The sequence below is a fragment of the Dryas octopetala genome, chromosome 9, assembly GCF_963921425.1.
Source record: "Dryas octopetala chromosome 9, drDryOcto1.1, whole genome shotgun sequence".
In the NCBI taxonomy this organism is placed as follows: Eukaryota; Viridiplantae; Streptophyta; class Magnoliopsida; order Rosales; family Rosaceae; genus Dryas; species Dryas octopetala.
In genome coordinates this window covers 18,419,848-18,438,949 of record NC_141374.1, presented here as the reverse complement: position 1 = coordinate 18,438,949, position 19,102 = coordinate 18,419,848, and the positions used below count along the sequence as shown (strand labels likewise).

General features: G+C 35.6%; 4 protein-coding genes across 12 annotated transcripts; 1 reads left to right on the top strand and 3 right to left on the bottom strand.

The window, feature by feature from the left end:
* Positions 1 to 688: 688 nt before the first annotated feature.
* Positions 689 to 2,852, bottom strand: LOC147275225 (Ribosomal protein S7e family protein). Its single transcript, XM_086256632.1, has 6 exons — positions 2,707 to 2,852; positions 2,286 to 2,370; positions 2,125 to 2,198; positions 1,922 to 2,045; positions 1,491 to 1,673; positions 689 to 1,034 (listed from the first exon to the last, which is right to left on the bottom strand). The coding sequence occupies exons 2-6, from the start codon at positions 2,358 to 2,360 to the stop codon at positions 915 to 917; spliced, it is 576 nt and encodes a 191-aa protein (XP_086112758.1). The 5' UTR covers positions 2,361 to 2,370; positions 2,707 to 2,852; the 3' UTR covers positions 689 to 914.
* Positions 2,853 to 4,465: 1,613 nt separating this feature from the next.
* On the bottom strand, positions 4,466 to 6,241 carry LOC147275224 (transcription factor MYB62-like). The gene is made up of 3 exons (XM_086255990.1): positions 5,900 to 6,241; positions 5,633 to 5,762; positions 4,466 to 5,526 (listed from the first exon to the last, which is right to left on the bottom strand). Exons 1-3 carry the CDS (start codon positions 6,066 to 6,068, stop codon positions 4,854 to 4,856), a joined length of 972 nt encoding a protein of 323 aa, XP_086112116.1. The 5' UTR covers positions 6,069 to 6,241; the 3' UTR covers positions 4,466 to 4,853.
* A 3,751-nt stretch (positions 6,242 to 9,992) lies between these two features.
* LOC147275223 (uncharacterized) lies at positions 9,993 to 13,243 on the bottom strand. 9 transcript variants are annotated; one of them, XM_086257172.1, is made up of 6 exons: positions 13,064 to 13,243; positions 12,896 to 12,944; positions 12,035 to 12,100; positions 11,382 to 11,567; positions 11,126 to 11,165; positions 9,993 to 10,398 (listed from the first exon to the last, which is right to left on the bottom strand). In XM_086257172.1, the coding sequence occupies exons 3-6, from the start codon at positions 12,035 to 12,037 to the stop codon at positions 10,316 to 10,318; spliced, it is 312 nt and encodes a 103-aa protein (XP_086113298.1). In that variant the 5' UTR covers positions 12,038 to 12,100; positions 12,896 to 12,944; positions 13,064 to 13,243; the 3' UTR covers positions 9,993 to 10,315. The 9 variants fall into 9 exon arrangements, 8 of the variants coding, with proteins under 8 accessions (XP_086113298.1, XP_086113297.1, XP_086113299.1 ...); XM_086257171.1 differs by having other exon boundaries at positions 12,035 to 12,097; XM_086257173.1 differs by having other exon boundaries at positions 12,035 to 12,083.
* A 3,703-nt stretch (positions 13,244 to 16,946) lies between these two features.
* On the top strand, positions 16,947 to 18,516 carry BEE3 (BR enhanced expression 3). Its single transcript, XM_086227696.1, has 6 exons — positions 16,947 to 17,354; positions 17,459 to 17,578; positions 17,723 to 17,788; positions 17,884 to 17,952; positions 18,039 to 18,116; positions 18,231 to 18,516. The coding sequence occupies exons 1-6, from the start codon at positions 16,989 to 16,991 to the stop codon at positions 18,306 to 18,308; spliced, it is 777 nt and encodes a 258-aa protein (XP_086083822.1). The 5' UTR covers positions 16,947 to 16,988; the 3' UTR covers positions 18,309 to 18,516.
* The last annotated feature ends 586 nt before the right edge of the window (positions 18,517 to 19,102 follow it).

The following is a 19,102-nucleotide window of genomic DNA, read 5'->3' as shown; positions in this document are numbered from 1 at the left end:
AAGTTATTATTATGTTACTGATCGAATTACTCGTAGAGCATCGACCAAGAAAAAGTCAACATTAGGCCTTACGCTAACCTGAGAGATGAGGGGAAAATGTGAATAGTTGAGTTAGCATTATGATAAGTTAAGTGGTCAAATCCGTTTCAGATGAAACTATATTATTTCATTTTGGAATTCCTCGAAAGTATGAGGTGTGTGTACTTCATTAATTCATATATAGTGATACAAGATTACAAGGGTTTGAGTTTTCAAGTAATTACATAACTTAATAACCAAGTAACCCTAGCTAATTAGGCATCCTAAGTAACTCGGGAGAAAAGAGAAGGATTTGAAGCATCTTGACTCGGAGTGCACAGCAAGCCTTGTGGAAGGCACGGACTTGACTAGGACTTTGATGTACCTTAACAATGTATTTTGATGTCTACTGTTATGAAATGCTTCAATACCTTTGTTGTCTATCTCACCCTGCCGCAGATTGCATACACCATTTGGTCATAATATTTTCCTCGTCAGTGACCTTTTTTAATAGGTTCATTTAATCTATGTGAAACGCATTCATCTTTCTTCTTGAGTACCTTAACAATGTAATTTCACCAGAATATTATTCCCTTGCATTGGCATCTTTGAACATGGTAATGAGCTTAGCCCACAACACAGTGCATAAAACACGATTAAAGCAGAAACGTAGAGAATCTAACCCCAAAATGCAACTCTGAAAATATTAAGAATCCTACATTAAACCATATCACATTAACATAAATATGCCAATAAGGAAAACAAAATCCCTTCCAAAGGCTAATCCTAGACCACGTCCTCAGCATCAAAATTTTAAATTGTCTGCCTGCTCAACTGCAGTTTCTTCATCGAATAAAAACGAAGGGGAAGGGTATTTAAAAGATCCCAGAATAATTCTATGCATCAGTGATTGGGTACTCAAACACAACATCCTTTCCTGAAAGCTTCCGATAAACTGCAGAGAAGCTCTCCAGCTTGTATTCAGTGTTGTTTCGTTCCTTGGGATCCAAGAACACCTGCCCAACATTAGGATAAAAGAGAGATAAATATGCTAGTAATCAAACAAAGATAACATATATGAGCGGCACCAAACCAAATTGATCATTAGTATTAAATTCCAAAGGGATAATTAATTTAATGAAGCTTTATTTGTTTGATCAAGAAAGATGGTGGTATAAATATACCACCACCAGATGAAACAGGGGTTTATAACAGAGAGCAATGCACTTCTATTAGAAATACATAAAAATATCTACCCCACTAAACATATACTATGTTCTCAATTTGTGTATCTAAGTGTCTGTATTCTGACATCTTACAAAAGCAAACATCTCTTGGGAAAAGGCACTTATCCTGTCTATCAAAGCATTGATCCACTGCAATTCTTTTTCCTTTCCAATGTGTGTGAGTGTGTGGGTATACCAAAGCCTAAAATATTGTTTTGTCCTGCTATGAGAGTCTTGATAGTTTACCTTCATTATCTTGGACCCATCAAGTCTATATCTGGTACGCTTCCCAACAATCTCAGCAGGTAAGACAACATCTTCCAACATTGCCTCATGCACAGCAGTTAGCGTGCGAGTGCGGGGCCGTTGAGCAGCAGAACCTTTCTTTGGAGGCCTCACTATCCTACGTGTAGCAATCAGGATCACATCCTACCACACATGACAACGGGAACTATAAACATCACCGAACACAATAAAAAATTTTCAAACAAATATAAATGTTGTGTAAAAAAGAGTTGAATTACTTTAATACAGATAAACAAAAACATAAGAATAAGAAAAGAAATACAGAATGCAATGCCTAGAAAAAGGTACAATACAAAATCATAATGACAAACTAGTCTCAAATTATTCTACATTCTATAAAATATGGTGAAGGAACATAAATCATTAATCACCTTCCCACTGAACTTCTTCTCAAGCTCCCTCACAAGCCGAACATGGATCTTGCGATAAGCCTTCCTCAATCTATAGGGTATATGGATAACAACAGCCTTCCGGTTCCCAGACACATCAATTTGACTGCAACAGGAAGGAACGTTACTACTCATATGGTAGGCAGCAACTTAAAATAAATTTGCATTCAGTAAACCATTCTTACACTGCTGAATTTATATATAGATCCTTGAGGTCACTTTTCAGCTCCTGGTTTGTGTTTTCCAAATCAAATATTGCCTGCAGAGACACCAACTCATGATCAAAACTAAAAGTTACAAAACTTACATGAGACTATAAAGCACAATATACAGCTGCATAGCTTACTTGTGCAACCGACTCTTCAAATTCAGTGGGTTCAGCATCTTTATCCTTGGAAATCTTCTTCCTTGAAGTATACATCTTGAAAAATCTAGCAAAACAATAGGCATCAAATACATATCATCAGCCTAAGTAATAGCAAAGGGCTAAGCTTTGTCAAATATCAGTCACAAACAATCAAAGAAATCTAATATGCATATATTAAGTTCAGTTGTTTCTCACATTTTCCCAAAAAGAAAACAAAGCAATTGGTACAGTTTACAAAACCAATACCATAAAAGTTCTTCTACATCAAATTTCACAAATAACCCACATATATAATAATATCCGTTTAACATTATATCATTTGGAAGGATTGAAAACCAACAGAGTAGTGATTTAAAGGTAATAGAAAGTATTAAGAAAACGAAATGGGTATTGGGCGTACCTGGCGGAGAATCAGAGCCGAAGAGAGATCTGCTCACTGCTTAAGAGTGACTGAAACCCCTCTACTCTGGCACTCTCGCTTCGGCAGGCCAGAGAAACCCTAGAATTGGAATAAAATAGATTTAGTGGAGAGAATGGACGACTAGGATTGTTTATTTATACAGCTGGACGGCTGAGATTAGCTGAGATTAAACGAATCTGGGCCGTTTGTGTTAACACATCCACGGTGATTAATGGCAGCATTTGAATAAACCCTTTTTTCTTTTCTTTTTTCCTTATATATTGAGATATGGATTTTTTGGGAATTACACCAATAATTTTAGTTTTTAGTTTTTTAACTCACACGAAAAGTGAAATATATTGGAAAGTGAAAAGCGTTGGCAGTTTGGCACTCAAAAAGAAATGCAAGCTTCTCAGCAAAATTGAGAAATGGAAAGTTGAAAACAAACACCTTTTGTTTTTCCAAATCAATTCTTTTGAGATAAAAGATCTTTTAATCCATATCTCTTTACATTATAATTATAATTAGTTTTGATAACTGTTCAATATTAGGTTTGTTTTCATTACAAAATACTTTTTTATGTGGTAATTATCATTAGGCTGGGTATTTTTACCCTACCCAATGCTATCAAAAACATTTTTAACTAATTTGAACCTCATAAGATAAAGTTTTACCCTTTGTGTTGCAGAAACAAATTATAGAATTGAGGTGTACAGAGTTCCATATCAGATTATAGGTTGCTTAAATTTCAAAGAGTGTCAAATGTTGCTTCAAGACAAATTTTTAAAATTCATCTGATGCCTGAACCACCAAAAGTTGTCCCCCTTTCCTACTAGTGTAGGTGGAAACTTAATACCATCATAGGTATCTGAATTTGATCTTCAAAGTTGGATTCGAATAGTCTACATACTTTGGGGTTCTATATACTGTATGGAGAGCTTCTGACCAGTCAACTAAAATTAAATTCAGACTAAGTTTACTGTTTGTGTCATGACAATTGCCATGCCTAGACTAGTCTTTTTTAAATTGCTGAAAATATTTCTACTACCAACCAGTTTTCAATGTCGACCTTAATTAGTAAGAAGAAGAATTTTCAATTCCATCATATATAGGTGGCTCTAGCTAACTTCCATTTGCTGATTGAGATTGATTTGAATATGTAAATTGACAACCACCCATATATGCAAATTTGACAGAGTTGTGTATGAAAACAGCTTACATGATTAGTCATAATCAATGGGGAGAGAGGAAGAGCAACCTCACCTATGCACAAGCACATGCTAGTGTTGCAGCCTTTATAATATACACATGTATGCATAAAAAATATGAAATATTATACTGATGCTATTAATATGGTTGACAACCAAGTTGGATAATTTCAAAATGAATGCATCCAGAGCATGTCTTTCTGAGAGATAGCAACTGTTTTTCCTTGTATTAAATTCAATTGCAGTGATTTTTAGTGCTTTCTTATGGTTGGTGGAGTCTCTTAATCCACTTGACTGCAAGAGTCTTAAAGCATAGCTGCAAGAAGATATTGTTTCCTGAAATTGACTAATTCAGTCAAAATTTCTCACCATCCCACTAATTGGGCAAGAGGAAAAATGGAAGCTGAAAAGCATGAAACATCATATGAGAGTATGAGACTGGGACATAGTGGTTCAAAGAATATTAAAAACTGTTTTCATACATCTCAACGTGCTTAAGATTATTATCACAAGGAAAATCAGCTTGGATTTGGATAGTTTTATATATCATTGGCATCAAATATAGCATGAACACACAACAAACAACCATGTTGAGGTTGAGGATGGCTTTCACTATACTTATCAAATGGATATGAGACTGCACTGCACTCATGGACACACAAAGTGGCATCATAATCTTAGTCCTAGATATTGAAGAAGCCCAAAATAAAATAATCCAAATTAATCATGATGTAATCTATTAGCATAAGCAAACGTTTCAATCAACAACTTGCTCTATTTTATATTTGAGTAGAGAAAATCAACAAATGCTTATCACTTGATTGATGATCTAGAAACTAATTTACATCAAAACAATCAGTTGTATGAGGGTTGTTCTAAAAATAAGACCCTCAATCTTTGTCTCTCTTTTTCTTTTTGGTGGTGAGAGGGGTGAGGGTATTACTTCCTAATACTTTGCCACAATTCATCCATGTTCCACATACTACATGAAAAATCACTGTCAACCCAGTTGCGTTCTGCCACATAGCAATCACCAACAGAATTCCCAGAAAACACTGGTGTTGACACAGTTCCCATGTTGAAGGTTTCCATGTCATGGCCATTGTTGTCAACACAATAGCTGCCCTTCACATTATCATTGTTAACCATGGCATGAAAAGCACTAGGACTAGGAGGGTACTCTGAAAAGTGAGCAATCTTTGACAAGTCCATTGGTTCTGATTCTGAAGGCAAAATGCATGAATTACTGGCGCAGTATTCTGACTCTGTATTCTGCTTATGGATATCCAAATTGTACATGGTTCCACTCATATCAAGAGCTCCTTGCCCAGTAATCTGTGGAGGTGGTGCTGCTGCTGCTAAATGTTGATGAGAAGCATTGTCAAGAGGCTGCAAAATTGTTGGGTTTTGGACTAACATGGCTGAAGAAAAAGATGTTTCTCCAATCTTTTGTAGCAGTCTTGGCATCCAAAAGCACCTAATAATATTCTGAAATTCTGTGCTGTTGGTATCGATTTTAAGATGCTTTGCTTGTTTCTGCACCCGAGTTCTCCAGTAGTTCTTAATCTCGTTGTCTGTTCTTCCAGGTAAAAATTGGGCAATTTTTGACCACCTACAATCACACAAAATGAATTAAAATCATAAAGCCCTTGTAATTAGATAAGCATATTGATAGTGATTATGTCATTAAGTCCCATCAACAACTATATATGGCACACCTGTTGCCCCACTTTGAATGGAGGTCAAGAATCAAGAGCTGTTCTTCTGGAGCAAGATTTCCACGTTTAACATCTGGTTTCAGATAATTTAACCATCTCAGTCTGCAACTCTTGCCAGTTCTCTTTAGTCCTGGAACCCCCAAAAACACCAACATATTTAGGACTAAAATTAACCAAGAAGAAAAGTACTGGTTATGAAAATGCAGTATGATGTACTAGCTAGTCATCATAAGCTTGCAAATGGGTTATGAATTTAGTTATGATTACCTGAAAGTTTTGCTAGCAAATTCCATCGACCTTCACCATGATGAGCTATGTATTGAACAAGAAGACTGTCTTCTTCAAGAGTCCATGGCCCTCTCCTAAGCTCATTGTTATCATCTTCTCCAGAACTACTACTTAAGCTTTTGGTATTAATAGACATAGCTGCTCTCATTCAGATATATGGAGGTTGAAGTTAAAGGGAAGCAAACACAACTAGATAATAAGCTTAATTTTGATATCACTAACTAATAACTAATCAAAGCTTTACCTAGAAGGGTATTATATACAGTAAGTAGGCAAACCCAAAAACTTTTCAAGAAAGGTGACTTGTAGAGCAAAATTCTACATGCATGTAGCTTCCACTCAGCTTCCATTAGTCAATTAGTCCTATGGTTTAAATAGGCAAAAAGAGAGAATATTTCAAGTAACAGAGTTTCTAAATGGGTAATTAATTGACTTCTTGGTCTCTTTCACCTGTTTACAACTTTACAGCATGACGACAATCACCCTTGGAAGCAAACAACATTAATTATTCTGGACTTAAATGAATTTTTGGTCAAGGTAAAGCATGTTCATCAATTTCAGAACTACTTAATATATTAGGCGAAACTTAATCAAATCCAAAGAATTTCTATAGACAAATCCAAAGAATTTCTATAGACATCATAAATGATTAAACCTATACGTTGTAAATATGAAAATCATATTCAACGAATTTCTAACCACACCAAAAAAAAAAAAAAAAGGATATTATGTGAATGCGGACCTGTCATAAAGAAAATAAGAAACATTATACCTAAGGCATGTATTGGACTTATTGTAAAGGTTAAATATTGAAAAAAAACACATGTTTAATTATTAATGGGCCAAGCAAGAGATAGTCCATTTTTACACAGGAGAATTAACTTACCTGCCCTATTAGGGCAGACTTGTGTAATGGTAGAGAGAGAGACAAAGAGAGAAGAATGATAGGAGAGAGAGCGAAAGGGAGAAAGGAGAGAGAGTGAAAGGGAGAGAGAGAGATACCACAGCTGGTATCTCGGGGACATGTAAGTCTCTCTCTTTACAGAGATATGAGAGGCCAGTGTGAAGACATGATCTGTTTTAAAAAATGATCAATTATTAAAGAAATGTTTAATTATTTCGGATAATGCCAGGAAGACCATGTCATTGTACCACATGATGTGCCTTCCTAGCCATCCTTATTAGAGGGAGAGAGGACGAGATCAAATGTATTTAAGAAGCCACAAGATGTGGTACAATGACATTATTTCATGGGGTTGACACCGGCCACCTCCAAGGCCCAAGTCTTGAGAAGCTACTGTTCAAACATGTAATTAGCGGCCAGGACACTTTAAATAAGATAAGATTTGATTATCTCTCTGTTCTTTGGACCTCAAACCCAGTTGGGTTTGGTGGGTTTATGATGATGGCTAGAATTGGAATTGCCTATATATGATGCTGCAATCGAGAAATTGGTTCCACACTATTTAGCTACAGTATTTGGGGTTGCTAGTTACTTTTTAAGCTTGTGTGGCACCCAATAGATGAAATAAACATATATTTAGATCATGTTCTTACATTGACCATATCTGCATAGAATTTTATTCATTTTCTATAAACTATATAGAATTTTATTCAGTTACGCAAAGGAAGACATCATGCACCTATAGACCCTAATAAGGCCAAAAGAAGATGTAGAAAGAATCAAAGAAATGAGTTAACTTCTTGAAAACGAAACTTGGGCATTGTTATATGAAAATGGGTCATTCAAAGGTTCCTAGTTTCTTCTTTCTAGATGATCTAAAATGCTCTCAATAGGATACTACCTCCAAAATGCTCTCAATAAGAAACGTGCTTGACTGAACAAAATATTATAATATAATACTCTACATAACAAAGCTGGCATTTATTGGTGCTTGCTTAGTGAGTGGCGGCATTTTGAGAGCTTACTGGAAATCTTAGAAGTACATGACCCTTTTCTATTTTACTTGGCTTTCATATGATGTCTGCTTTTTCTATGCAACAGTGCCATTCCCTATGTGGTTCTTGTTCCTCCACACCCCTTCAACTTTGAAGACAAATACATGAAAAGAGGCAAATAGAAAAGTCTGCAAAATTTGTTAGTGCAGCTAAATTTGACTTTAAAGGGTACTGTTCTCTTCTGTATATCACCAGTCTATAGAATAGCAGTTGGTTTTTCTTTCTTAGTACTCAATGGCTGCCAATTTTACCTTAGCTTAAGCTAATCATTCCCAACCAAAATAAGCGGAAAAGTAAAAGAAAATTACTTAAGCTTAATCATAGTCGGCAAAAGAGGGTATATGATGATAAACTTAGAGTTGCTGTGTATACTGAATATGAAAAGTCTTCATGACACAAATAAAATCTGGTATATCCTCAAGCTATAACAAGAATTTGTTTTCAGAGCTTTGACTCTGAGATTGATACTTGATGACATCTTTTGGGCACAGGTGGAGATTTCATGTCAATTTGACAAAAGAAGCAAATACAAGTCATGGGAATAGAAACAGATCATGTAAAAGATAGATTTCATATGATCCATGAAGTTCAAATATTCTTAATATGTCATAATGTCAATATGTTGTCAAACAAATGAACAATAGATTCAGAACATGAGCTGAGTGAACAAGTAAACTTTCAATCTTGCCATTCTTAATTTGCAAATAAAATTTAAACCTTGGATAGGGACTCCAACCCAATAAGCAATAAAATAGCCAGGTCCAGATACAAGACTGTACAAGAAGCAGCATGGCATGGAACACTGCCAATGTGGTGCATGTTGCAGACTATATAAATATTAAGAACAACCTCATCCTTAAAATTAAGTTTATAATGCAGAGAATGGATTCCATTGAATAAAATTATCTATGGTATAAGAAATGTCCATATCTTTTTCAAATACCAAATTAATGGGGATGACAATTTGATCTCCACGAGATTTCCGAGCAGCCTACTTGTCCAATCTGGAAAAACAGTAATTACAAGATAAGTGCCTGTGAAGTGTGAAGGCATAAACTCATCATGTTGACATCAATTAATTTCAATTAAATTTGGGTAGTGAGAATGAGAGAGAGAGGAGGGATAATTAATTTCAATTAAATTTACAAGATGATGAATGATGACAATGTGGGGATAACGATGACAATGACTAATTCAGATGATGAGCTTAATTAACGGAGACTGCCATGATGATTATATAACAGGACAACATGTTGATGGCTAATATACCACCACTTAACTGTTAACTTACACAGGCATACAATTGTATGGATCTCATTCGTATAAGGGTCTCGGCTTGAACGAATCTCATTTGTATAAGCCGTCTACACATCTCATTTGTGCAAGAATGACTATTTAGGGAGGTGTATTTAATTGAGATTTTAATAGATTTTAAAAAAGTTATAGACTCTTGCAGATTTTATGAATTCGTATGAATTCGTATGGAATTCTCATGGCCTTGATTATTTGAACAAAATCCATCAAAGTCCACCAAACTCAACCACTTAATGAAATCCTTTAAAATCAATAGTTTTTTAATACACCTAGATTTTTATGAAATTTTTAAAATTTTGAATTAAATACACCTAGATTTCTATGGGATCTTTAAAATTCTAAATTGGATTCACCTAAATTCAACTTATTGACAATTTAATTAACATTACAAAGTAAACAAAATTGTTGTATTAGTTAACACTGACATAACAAATATAACTGAAATTATCAAGATAGGTGAAGAAGTCGTCACTTATGTTTTCCAATCAGATTGTTCCTTCATATTTGGGAAATATGGTCTTTGCTAATTTACTGAGCTGCAAATTGCAGTCGAGTATGCACGTGGATCAGTGTGGCGGCCTGGCGGGTATGGTCGGTAAACTATTATATCCTACTCTCAGCTCCTTATATCCTACTCTCAGCTCCATAGGTTGGCTTGGCATTGTTGCTTGCATTGATTTGGGAAGAATTGGATTTAACCATGTTGAGTGTTGACCTTCACCCCTCATTCATGTAATTAAATGGCATCCACCGTATGTGTTGGAAGACTCCTACATTGGATGCATGAAGCTTGCTAAAATTATTAAATTTAGTCATTGAGAAAATCAGATGCTCAGAATTATTGTCAAATGTTATACAGGATCTAGATCCATTTAATTGTTCATTTCTTGAGTTGTATAATCAGGACTCTTTCTTCACTATGCAGGAATTCATAGAAAAATGAAGGATCAATACCAGATATGACATCTGCAACTGAGTTAGTGACTGATCTATCCATAATACAATTCTAGCCTTTCTTTTTTAAGCAGATGGCCACCACAGGTGTGGTGGATAGCTACGACCAAACTTGATATGTTGCAGGCTTGCAGCCGGTTAAGCTTTTCCAGATGAAGGTTTCCAACTTCACCAATTGCCTACATCAGCATCACGAGACTGGTAGAAGTCATCTGGCCGTACAATGTTCACCTCTTCAAACTCATTATCATCTGGAAGAAATCGAGAAAATAACATTAGATAAAAAGGACAATACACAATCTAAGTTCAAGTGCTTCCCATCAACTTTCAAGAATAATACAAGTAGGGGAGTGCACATGTCATCTTCACAATGCAGATATTATTTCCACTCCAGCGTAGGACTGAGGGACGTGTTCATGTTCCCCATAAGGTGTCCTCTTGTTTTAAGTTGCATTAAGGATTAGCAAACATGTTGATCCTAGGTCCTTGTTTAACTTTCAAAGCATACCACTATATCTATATTACCACAAACTAGCAACACGTAGTCTACCCCATCAACACTACAGTCTAAGACTAGGACCTTCTTGCTAAAACAAAGAAGCACACATTATCAATTGCCATTATAAAACTTATAATAAGTGTATGAAAGCTAATTTAACTCGGAAAATTAAACTTCACCAGAACATGAAATAACTGACAAAATCAAAATGGCCCTCAAACACTGCTGAAATAACCATAAGGTCCATAACCCAAGTCATAAGAAAGAGCACCCCCTCCAAACCATAAGGACCATGGGCAACTCCTGTAAGCAGTTCAGGATAAGATGCACATACCCCAGCTCAGACCAAAAAATAGAGAGAGTAACAAAGAAAGTACAAAGGCATGCAATACTTATCATATTGAATTTGTTGATTGCAATAGAAACTAAAGTCCAATATCTATGTGTAGAAACAAAAAGAAAATGATAAGAGACTCAACCTTTTCTCAAGGTCAGTGCCACAACGGCATCATTTTCAACCTGAAAAAAACACGAAAGAAATCATGTCAATGACTGAAGGCATCAACAAATTTATAGCTCATTGATCAGTAACTAAAGTTCTAGAAATTAGTAGTAATGAATCTCTAAGTTCAAGTCCACCACCCCCCCCCCCCCCCCCCCCCCGCGGGTCCCTCTGGGAAGAGAGAAATGAACTATGATAATCAAGTAAAAAGAAATGTAATTTTTGTTTGGTACCTTCTGATCTGCCAATGTCTTTGAATCCTCCAGTACTTCCCCAGTACTGACTAGGATCAAACGCTGATCATTTACTGGTTGATCAATAAGATTATGCAATTTCTGCTTAATATCTACAATTGTCTCAGTTGGCTCACACTGGATAAAGTAAGTTGTCTTACTACGCTTAACACGGATATACATGGCCTGGAATAAAAAAATAAATAAATCAGGTATAAAGTTTTTTTCGCTAATAAGTCAAGTATACAGCTGTGGAATAACAGTAACCCTTAAATTCAGGCCACAGACAATTACAACAATCCTTTTTTTGAAAAGTTAGGTGCAATTTGTCCAAAGAAATTACAATAGACAGATAGAAATTTAATCTTCATGCATAAATATGGTCAAAAATCCGAAATGCATCTCAGCATCAAAACCCATATCTCAATGGCTTCAGATATGACCACTTACATTTTTGGTAAATCTTATTCCCAATTGTATTCTACGACCTCGAATCATTATGTTCTTTATTGGTAAATTGGTCTTTTATTGGAAAGAAAACTTCAACATGTACACTAATTTCAGGATTAATTTCTGCATTAGCTTTATGTGCTCATCTATATTTACCAACAGTGTAATGAAACGAAAAGAAATAAAGAGGATCGTGTACACACCATTCTTCAACTGTGAACTGAATATGGGCAGGAGTTCTCTCTGTGATAGCTGCCAAGAAAATCCTGCTAAATCAAAACCAAATATGACATGCTCATGTTATGCATCACAAGATATAATCACAATCAAGCAATTTAACAAGAAGATAACTATTTGATTCATATTACTTCACTTGCAATTGTATGATACTAATTGTCCACATGGTAACATTTTCAATTATGCTATTTTCTCATACCCAATAGGCTACTACACACAATTAAACAAACCATCAAAAACTCCAGCTTACGGATAACCAATTCTCTAATGCACACAAAGCAGAAGTAATGATCCGATGACTAATTTCTACCAAAATTAAGAATTGCATGCATGAAGTATAACCATCCTACCAATCTGATAAGTTAAATCATACATCCACTTTGAATGGACCATAGGATGGACCCATGCATATGTTACCATCATATGCCTCTTCCTACTTAAAATCAATCATTCTAGAGTATGAACACTAGATTCAAATTTTAAACAAAAAAACTGGACCAAATTAATTAATCTTTAGAAACTCACATCAACAATCAACATGCATGTAATCGGATGACCCTCACAAACTCAACCCTCAATCAAAATCCCAATACCCATTTTGAAAACATAAAAAGATATCAAAATCCCAACAACCAGATTGAAAAAAATTTGAGTGTTCTAAAATCAAATATCAGACTGCACCACCCATTCAAAAATTAATTAAAACCCAGATGATGAAAGCAAGGGCTTGTTTAATCTCAGATAATCTAGTCCAAATCAACAGCAAATCAGATTAATCTCAAATAAACAAGCATACACATTCAAACTTGCATAAAAAAAATACAAACCTCAAGCAAATCAGATTAATCTCAGGAGCAAATGCAGAATCCCAGTAACCTGCAACAAAAAAATTCAAACAAACACAGAAATTAAAAACCCTGAACCAAATTCCAAGGTCAGCGGCAGTAACAGATAGAGAGAGGGAGAGAGAACGAGGGAGAGAGAGAGAGACATACAGTGTGAGAGAGGAGTGAGACCTAAAGATGACTTTTACCGGCGATGAGTGGCCGGAAATGACTTTTTCCGGTGATGACCACCGTCGCTGGAAATCGGATCCGAGGAGAGCGAAGTGAGGTTTCGGAGTATTGATTGGAATTTCCTGGCATTTTGCTTGGATAAGTTATCCAAAAGGACCAAACCTCATCGTCAGTTGATTAATTAAAAAAGAAAAAGAATATAAGGAATATTAAAAGTAAAAATAGTGGGAAATAAGCTAATTACTATTATCCAACTATGCATTTTAAATCTTTCATTATTTTTTTCTCAATTACAAAATGCACCCACCAATTATGAAAGTTACGCAAACTAATAGAAAGTTACAAAATAGCACATACCTTATAAATTTCATTAATAAGGATGTTAAATGTTAGTATAGACAATATTAACATGATTTTTTAAATAATGTGAACATTAAATTTACACCACATGAATTAATAATGTCATATTTTATTTTATTTTTAAGGGATTAAAAGTTTTTGTAATTTTCTTTTTTAAGTTTTTTTTTATCAATATGACATTATAAATCCATGTAGAGCAAATTTGGTGTCCACATCTTTAAAAAAATTCACGTCATTGTTGTCCAAAGTGGCATTTAACCGTCTTTCTTGACGAAATTTGTAACGAATGTGCTATTTTGTAACTTTTTATTAGTTAGTGTACTAATTTGAAACATTTTTTTGTTCATGAACTAATCTGAAATACCCTCTATAGTTGGTGAGTGCATTTGTATTTGAGTCTTTTTTGGGAGTGTCATTTTTAGTAATAAAGTACAATTAAAATTTTTTAAATATTGTTTCATCTTGAACCGGGAGAAGCTTTGAACCATGGTATGGAGAAGTGTTGAACGTGAGGAGAAGCGTTGAACCGGGACAAGGAGAAGTGTTGAACCAGGACAAAGAGAAGCGTTGAATCGGAATTGAGAGAAGAGTTGAACTAGGGCAATGAGAAGTGTTGAACCAGGATAGAGAGAAGCGCTGAACCAAGACAGAGAGAAGCGTTGAATCAAGATTGAGAAAAGAGTTGAAATGGGGCAAGAAAAAGCTTTAAATGTAAACTATTCAAAACCCCCTAATTAGAGTTTAGTTATTTCAAAACCTCCACCTTTATTAAAAATAATTCAAAACCCCCTATTAGTCATTTAAACTCTCCCAAAACCCCCTGGTCAACTAACATCCACTTATGTTTGACCCACATTTTTTTAAATATTCCTATTATAACCCTATTATTCAAATCAGTTTTTTTTTTTTAATTTCTCTCATCCTCATCCTCACGCTCTCTCTCTCTCTCTCTCTCTCTCTCTCTCTCTCTCTCTCATTCCTGCACCTTCTCTGTTCTCTCTCCTCCGCGCGCGGCTGTTGTCGGCGCGTGTGGTGTCGTCCGGCAACGGTTGCCAGCAAGACCACCACCATCAGCTTCGTCTTTCTCTCCTCTTTCTCCCTCTGTCATCACTCGCCCCGAATCAAGCCCAAACAGCCCAGATCGCCGCCACTACGATCGGTGGTGCTCGCCGGCGATCTGCCTTTTTCGACGGAGTTGGAATGCCGGACCACCCAAGTCTTCTTCCTTTCGACGTCCTGAGCACGATGGTATGCTCGGATTCTCCATCCGATCAGCCACGGCGGCAGATCGATGCCACAAAGGCCGCGGCTTCTCCGCCGGCGATCTGCCTTTTTCGGCGGAGTTGGAATGCCAAACCACCCAAGCCTTCTTCCTCTCGACGTCCTGAGCACGATGGTGTGCTCGGATTTTCCATCTGATCAGCCACGACGGCAGATCGAAGCCACAAAGGCCGCGGCTTCTTCGCCGGCGATTTGGCTTTTCCGGCAGCCATTTCCGTCGAGTCAGGTACTAATATTCTTCTCCTCATTGTACTCTTCAATGCTATGTGTTTGGATTGGACCAATTGCTGATGAATCAAAAAACCCCAAATCGAACCTCATTGTGTGTTGTTGTAACTGTGTATAGGGAACTTTAAGCCTACATTTATTGATTAAACAGTTTCAGTTCGTGAAACAGTTTCAGCTCGTGAAACAGTTTTAGCTCATGAAACAGTTTCAGCTCGTGAAACATGAGTTTTAAATGAATTTTGAATGAAATTATGGTTCTGAAATATGATGAATCAAATTTGCAGGTAGAAACAGATCGAGGCAGTGGCGACTGTCGTGTACTCGTCGCGCGTGAGATGATCGGACGACGTTGTATTGTTGGCTACTCCTCTCATCTCAATGCCTTATTGTATTGTTATTGTTTTTTTTTATAAGGTTGCTGTGTTCTTTTTAGTGAAACGGAATTCAGTAAAGATGTAACTGTTTTAGTGAAGTGTAATTGTTTTAGTAAATGTGTAATTGTTTTTTAATTAAGGTGTAATTGCATTTTAGTCGAGGTGTAATTGTTTCATCACTTAATTCAGTTTCAGTAAGTGAATTCATAACTGAATTCTTCAATTTAGTGTAACTGAATTTCTGAAATTCAGTTTCAGTGTAATTGAATTCTTGAAATTCAGTTTCAGTGTAACTGAATTTTTGAAATTCAGTTTCAGTGTAACTGAATTTTTGAAATTCAGTTTTAGTGTAATGAAATTCAATTTCAGTGTTTGATTTTAGTTTTAGTGAAATATTGAGTTTTAGCAAAAACTTCAATTCAATTCAAAAAAAAAAAAAAAAAAAAAACAGTTTCACCAAAATACAGTTACAGTGACGTCAGCATGTGTTAGCATGCGTCAGCGCGCGTCAGCATGCGTCAGAAGGGTAATTTAGGATTATAAGTTTTAGGGGGTTTTGAAAGAGTTTCTAGATGGGTGGGGGTTTAGACAAATTTTTTTTGTGAGTAGGGTGTTTAAAATTAGGCACTAAAGCTTTAAACTAGGCAGAAAGAAGCGTTGAACCAGGACAGAGAGAACTTTTGAACTAGGATAGAGAAAAGTTTTTAAACTTGGATAGATGGAAGCGTTGAACCGTAGTAAAAGGGAGCATTGAACCGAGGCAAAGAGAGCATTAAATCGACGTAAGGAGGACATTGAACCGAGGCAAGGAAAAGTGTTGAACTGGGTCAATGAAAAGCATTGAACTAAGTCAGGGAGAAGCGTTGAAATGAGAGGGAGAAGCGTTGAACTGAAGGAGAGAGAAGCTTTGAACATGATCTTGCACTTGTACTGATCTCTTTTGCATATATGAGAGATGTAGTTAAAAAAAAAAAAAAAAAAAAAAAAAAAAAAAAAGAGAGATGAATTTCCTAATCCAATATTCATCCATATTGATTACCAACTAATCATTAGTTGAGACTTGAGGCTACCCAAAATAGGAGTCAAACCGATTTGTCTGAATACAAGAAAACAAACTGATATGTTGGTCCACACGAAATTGCAATATTTTTCACAGTTATATGACAAGAAACCAATACTTAGGGAGTTACGGTATTGCCAAATAATACACAATTGTTGTGTGGAGATCAGCAGCAAAATTCTGAAATGTAATTTACTCAAATTGCCGACGACGCAACAATTAGCAGTTAATGCTTACTTCCAAAGCATCAATCCATTCAATAAAAAGCTATGAGCTCCCAAATTTTGAAAACTCAACCAGTTGATATATACATATATGGGCCCGTTTCATTGTTGGATATATCTCCTGAAATAGGGCCCAGGGAGGGAACACAAAACAGTGCCACGTGCCCACCTCAGAAAGCTTCCTCATTCATTAATGTTAGTGTTAATGTAAAATAAGATTACATATCTTAATATCTTATAAAAAAAATTACATGCACATGAAATTAATTAACGTGCAATCCTATACTATAAATAGCAGTTCCCACACCCATATTATCCAAAACCCACCAGTTAAGCATATCTAGCAGGAGAGATAGACTCAGCAAATACAAAATCCAATGGCTGAGTTCACAGCGGATTTGCAAAGCATTAAACCTTCATTTCCTTTCTTAGACAATATTGACCCAAACATGGAACTACTAAATCACTATGCAGAGCAGTTCAACCCAAGTGTCCTGGACTATTCAATCTTGAATTTCCAGACCTCTATGCCTTTCTCAAATGACAATTTCTTTAGCAATCAAACACCTGAATTCCCAGTAAACTTGGTGGAAAATTTTAAGGCTCCTGCAGCTCAGCCCAATATTGTTGCAGCTGGAAATGAATTCCAAGAAAGCAAGAAGAGAATGGCAATGGATGTATCAGAGAGCAGCTCTGGAATCTCTAATCCCCCAGTTTCTGAAACTGGGTTTAAGAGAAAAAATGTAATTATTGAATATTTTTTCTTCTTCTTTGTCATTCTCATGTTAATTAACTGAATTGGGTTTGGCTTATATCTCTCTGTTTCATTGGGTTTGTGTATTTGCAGAATTCAGGAAGAGGAAAGAGAGCAAAAAGCAATAGCAAAGAAGATGAGAAATCAAAGGAAGTGGTTCATGTCAGAGCCAAAAGAGGCCAAGCCACTGATAGTCACAGTTTAGCAGAAAGGGTAAATTTGATTATAACCCTTTACTCAAAATTGTGAATACTCTGACAGACCGGCCAAGATAATATTGTTAAATAATTAAATTCTGGATTATAATATATGTTTTAAAGTGAATGTGGGGTTGGTGATTGATGCTATCTCAATCAGGTCAGAAGAGAAAAAATCAATGAAAGATTCAGATGTCTGCAAGATATAGTCCCAGGGTGCTCTAAGGTAAAGAAATTAATTATTAACCAATTAATGTTGTCTCATTTTCATAAAAAGTCTTTGAGTGTGTTATAATTTTAAATTCATTAATGTTATTACAGACCATGGGGATGGCAGTAATGTTGGATGAGATAATTAATTATGTCCAGTCCTTGCAGAACCAAGTTGAGGTTAGTAATTTGACAGGGACCAAAATTCTTCTCTCTTGCATTGATAAGAATATTAAGTATATTAATATTTTTCCTTTTGAAATCAGTTCCTATCTATGAAGCTAACTGCTGCAAGCTCCTTCTATGAGTTCAACTCAGAGACAGATGCAATGGACACAATGCAGGTACTGCTTCCTCTAAAATCCAAAAACTAATGTGTAAATTAGTAATTTCACAGTTCAGTGACTTAATGTTTACGTGAAATAGTGCATGTATATGATAATGTCTTTATGTTGCAGATGGCAAAAGAGTTGGAGAGATTGAGGAGAGAAGGATATGGAGGATTTGCTAGCTTCCACTCAACTTGGCCCCTCTGACTTCAGTTTTGGATGCTACTGGATACACTTGAAGATGTTTATTGCTTAGATCCATGTTCTAATATTTTATATATCATTCATTTTCAAATCAAATTTGTCCCCACTAGCTTCATGCTATGTATTGTCTGGTACAAGTGGAAGGTCATACTTGTAACACCCTCACTCATGTGGGTAAATCAATCGAAATTAATACAAGGAATAGAGTACAATTTTCTCCCCAATTGTGGATCTATACCTATATATTATATATATATGTCAGTAATTTTACAGAATCTAATCCAAATATGCATAAATATATTGACAGTGCCAATTATCCAAATCAAACACAGAGTCACAAAGAAACATATATCAACTTAATGTCCAAATCAAACAGAGTCACAAAGAAACATATATCAACTTAATGTCAACAGTAAAAGGATAATGGCAATTCAGAAATGGAGTATATATCATTTACTTCAAATTTAATATATATATATATATATTTGGTGGCTTTATTGAAGCTGTTACATTAGTACAATAACTGATTTAACTTCTTCTGAAAGAATCCTAATTTACAATAATTGGATTCCAACTGGGATGCTTGCAAAAACTGATTACTACCTACATTTGGTACCAAAATTATGCAGCATTGCTATCAATTCTTTATCCAGTACATTTTATGTCTACAAGAGAAGTGATTGAATCATTAAATATGGTATAAGGTGTCCGACAAGCCAAATCACTTCATAACCAAGTGGTGGATAAACGCTAAGCTGTCGCCTTAAACACTTCTTCACACGGCTTGATGATTAGTA

Excerpts from the sequence above, each read along its gene's own strand:
- BEE3 (XM_086227696.1), top strand. The coding sequence starts at position 16,989 with ATGGCTGAGTTCACAGCGGATTTGCAAAGCATTAAACCTTCATTTCCT. Across the intron at positions 17,953-18,038 it reads CCTTGCAGAACCAAGTTGAG|TTCCTATCTATGAAGCTAAC; the intron begins GTTAGTAATTTG and ends TTTTGAAATCAG. Across the intron at positions 18,117-18,230 it reads ATGCAATGGACACAATGCAG|ATGGCAAAAGAGTTGGAGAG; the intron begins GTACTGCTTCCT and ends TTTATGTTGCAG.
- LOC147275225 (XM_086256632.1), bottom strand. The coding sequence starts at position 2,360 with ATGTATACTTCAAGGAAGAAGATTTCCAAGGATAAAGATGCTGAACCC. Across the intron at positions 2,046-2,124 it reads CTATATATAAATTCAGCAGT|TCAAATTGATGTGTCTGGGA; the intron begins GTAAGAATGGTT and ends TTCCTGTTGCAG. Across the intron at positions 1,674-1,921 it reads AGAAGAAGTTCAGTGGGAAG|GATGTGATCCTGATTGCTAC; the intron begins GTGATTAATGAT and ends CATGTGTGGTAG.
- LOC147275223 (XM_086257172.1), bottom strand. Across the intron at positions 11,166-11,381 it reads AGACATTGGCAGATCAGAAG|GTTGAAAATGATGCCGTTGT; the intron begins GTACCAAACAAA and ends TGTTTTTTTCAG. Across the intron at positions 10,399-11,125 it reads GGCACTGACCTTGAGAAAAG|ATGATAATGAGTTTGAAGAG; the intron begins GTTGAGTCTCTT and ends GATTTCTTCCAG.
- LOC147275224 (XM_086255990.1), bottom strand. The coding sequence starts at position 6,068 with ATGAGAGCAGCTATGTCTATTAATACCAAAAGCTTAAGTAGTAGTTCT. Across the intron at positions 5,763-5,899 it reads TTTGCTAGCAAAACTTTCAG|GACTAAAGAGAACTGGCAAG; the intron begins GTAATCATAACT and ends TGGGGGTTCCAG. Across the intron at positions 5,527-5,632 it reads CATTCAAAGTGGGGCAACAG|GTGGTCAAAAATTGCCCAAT; the intron begins GTGTGCCATATA and ends GTGTGATTGTAG.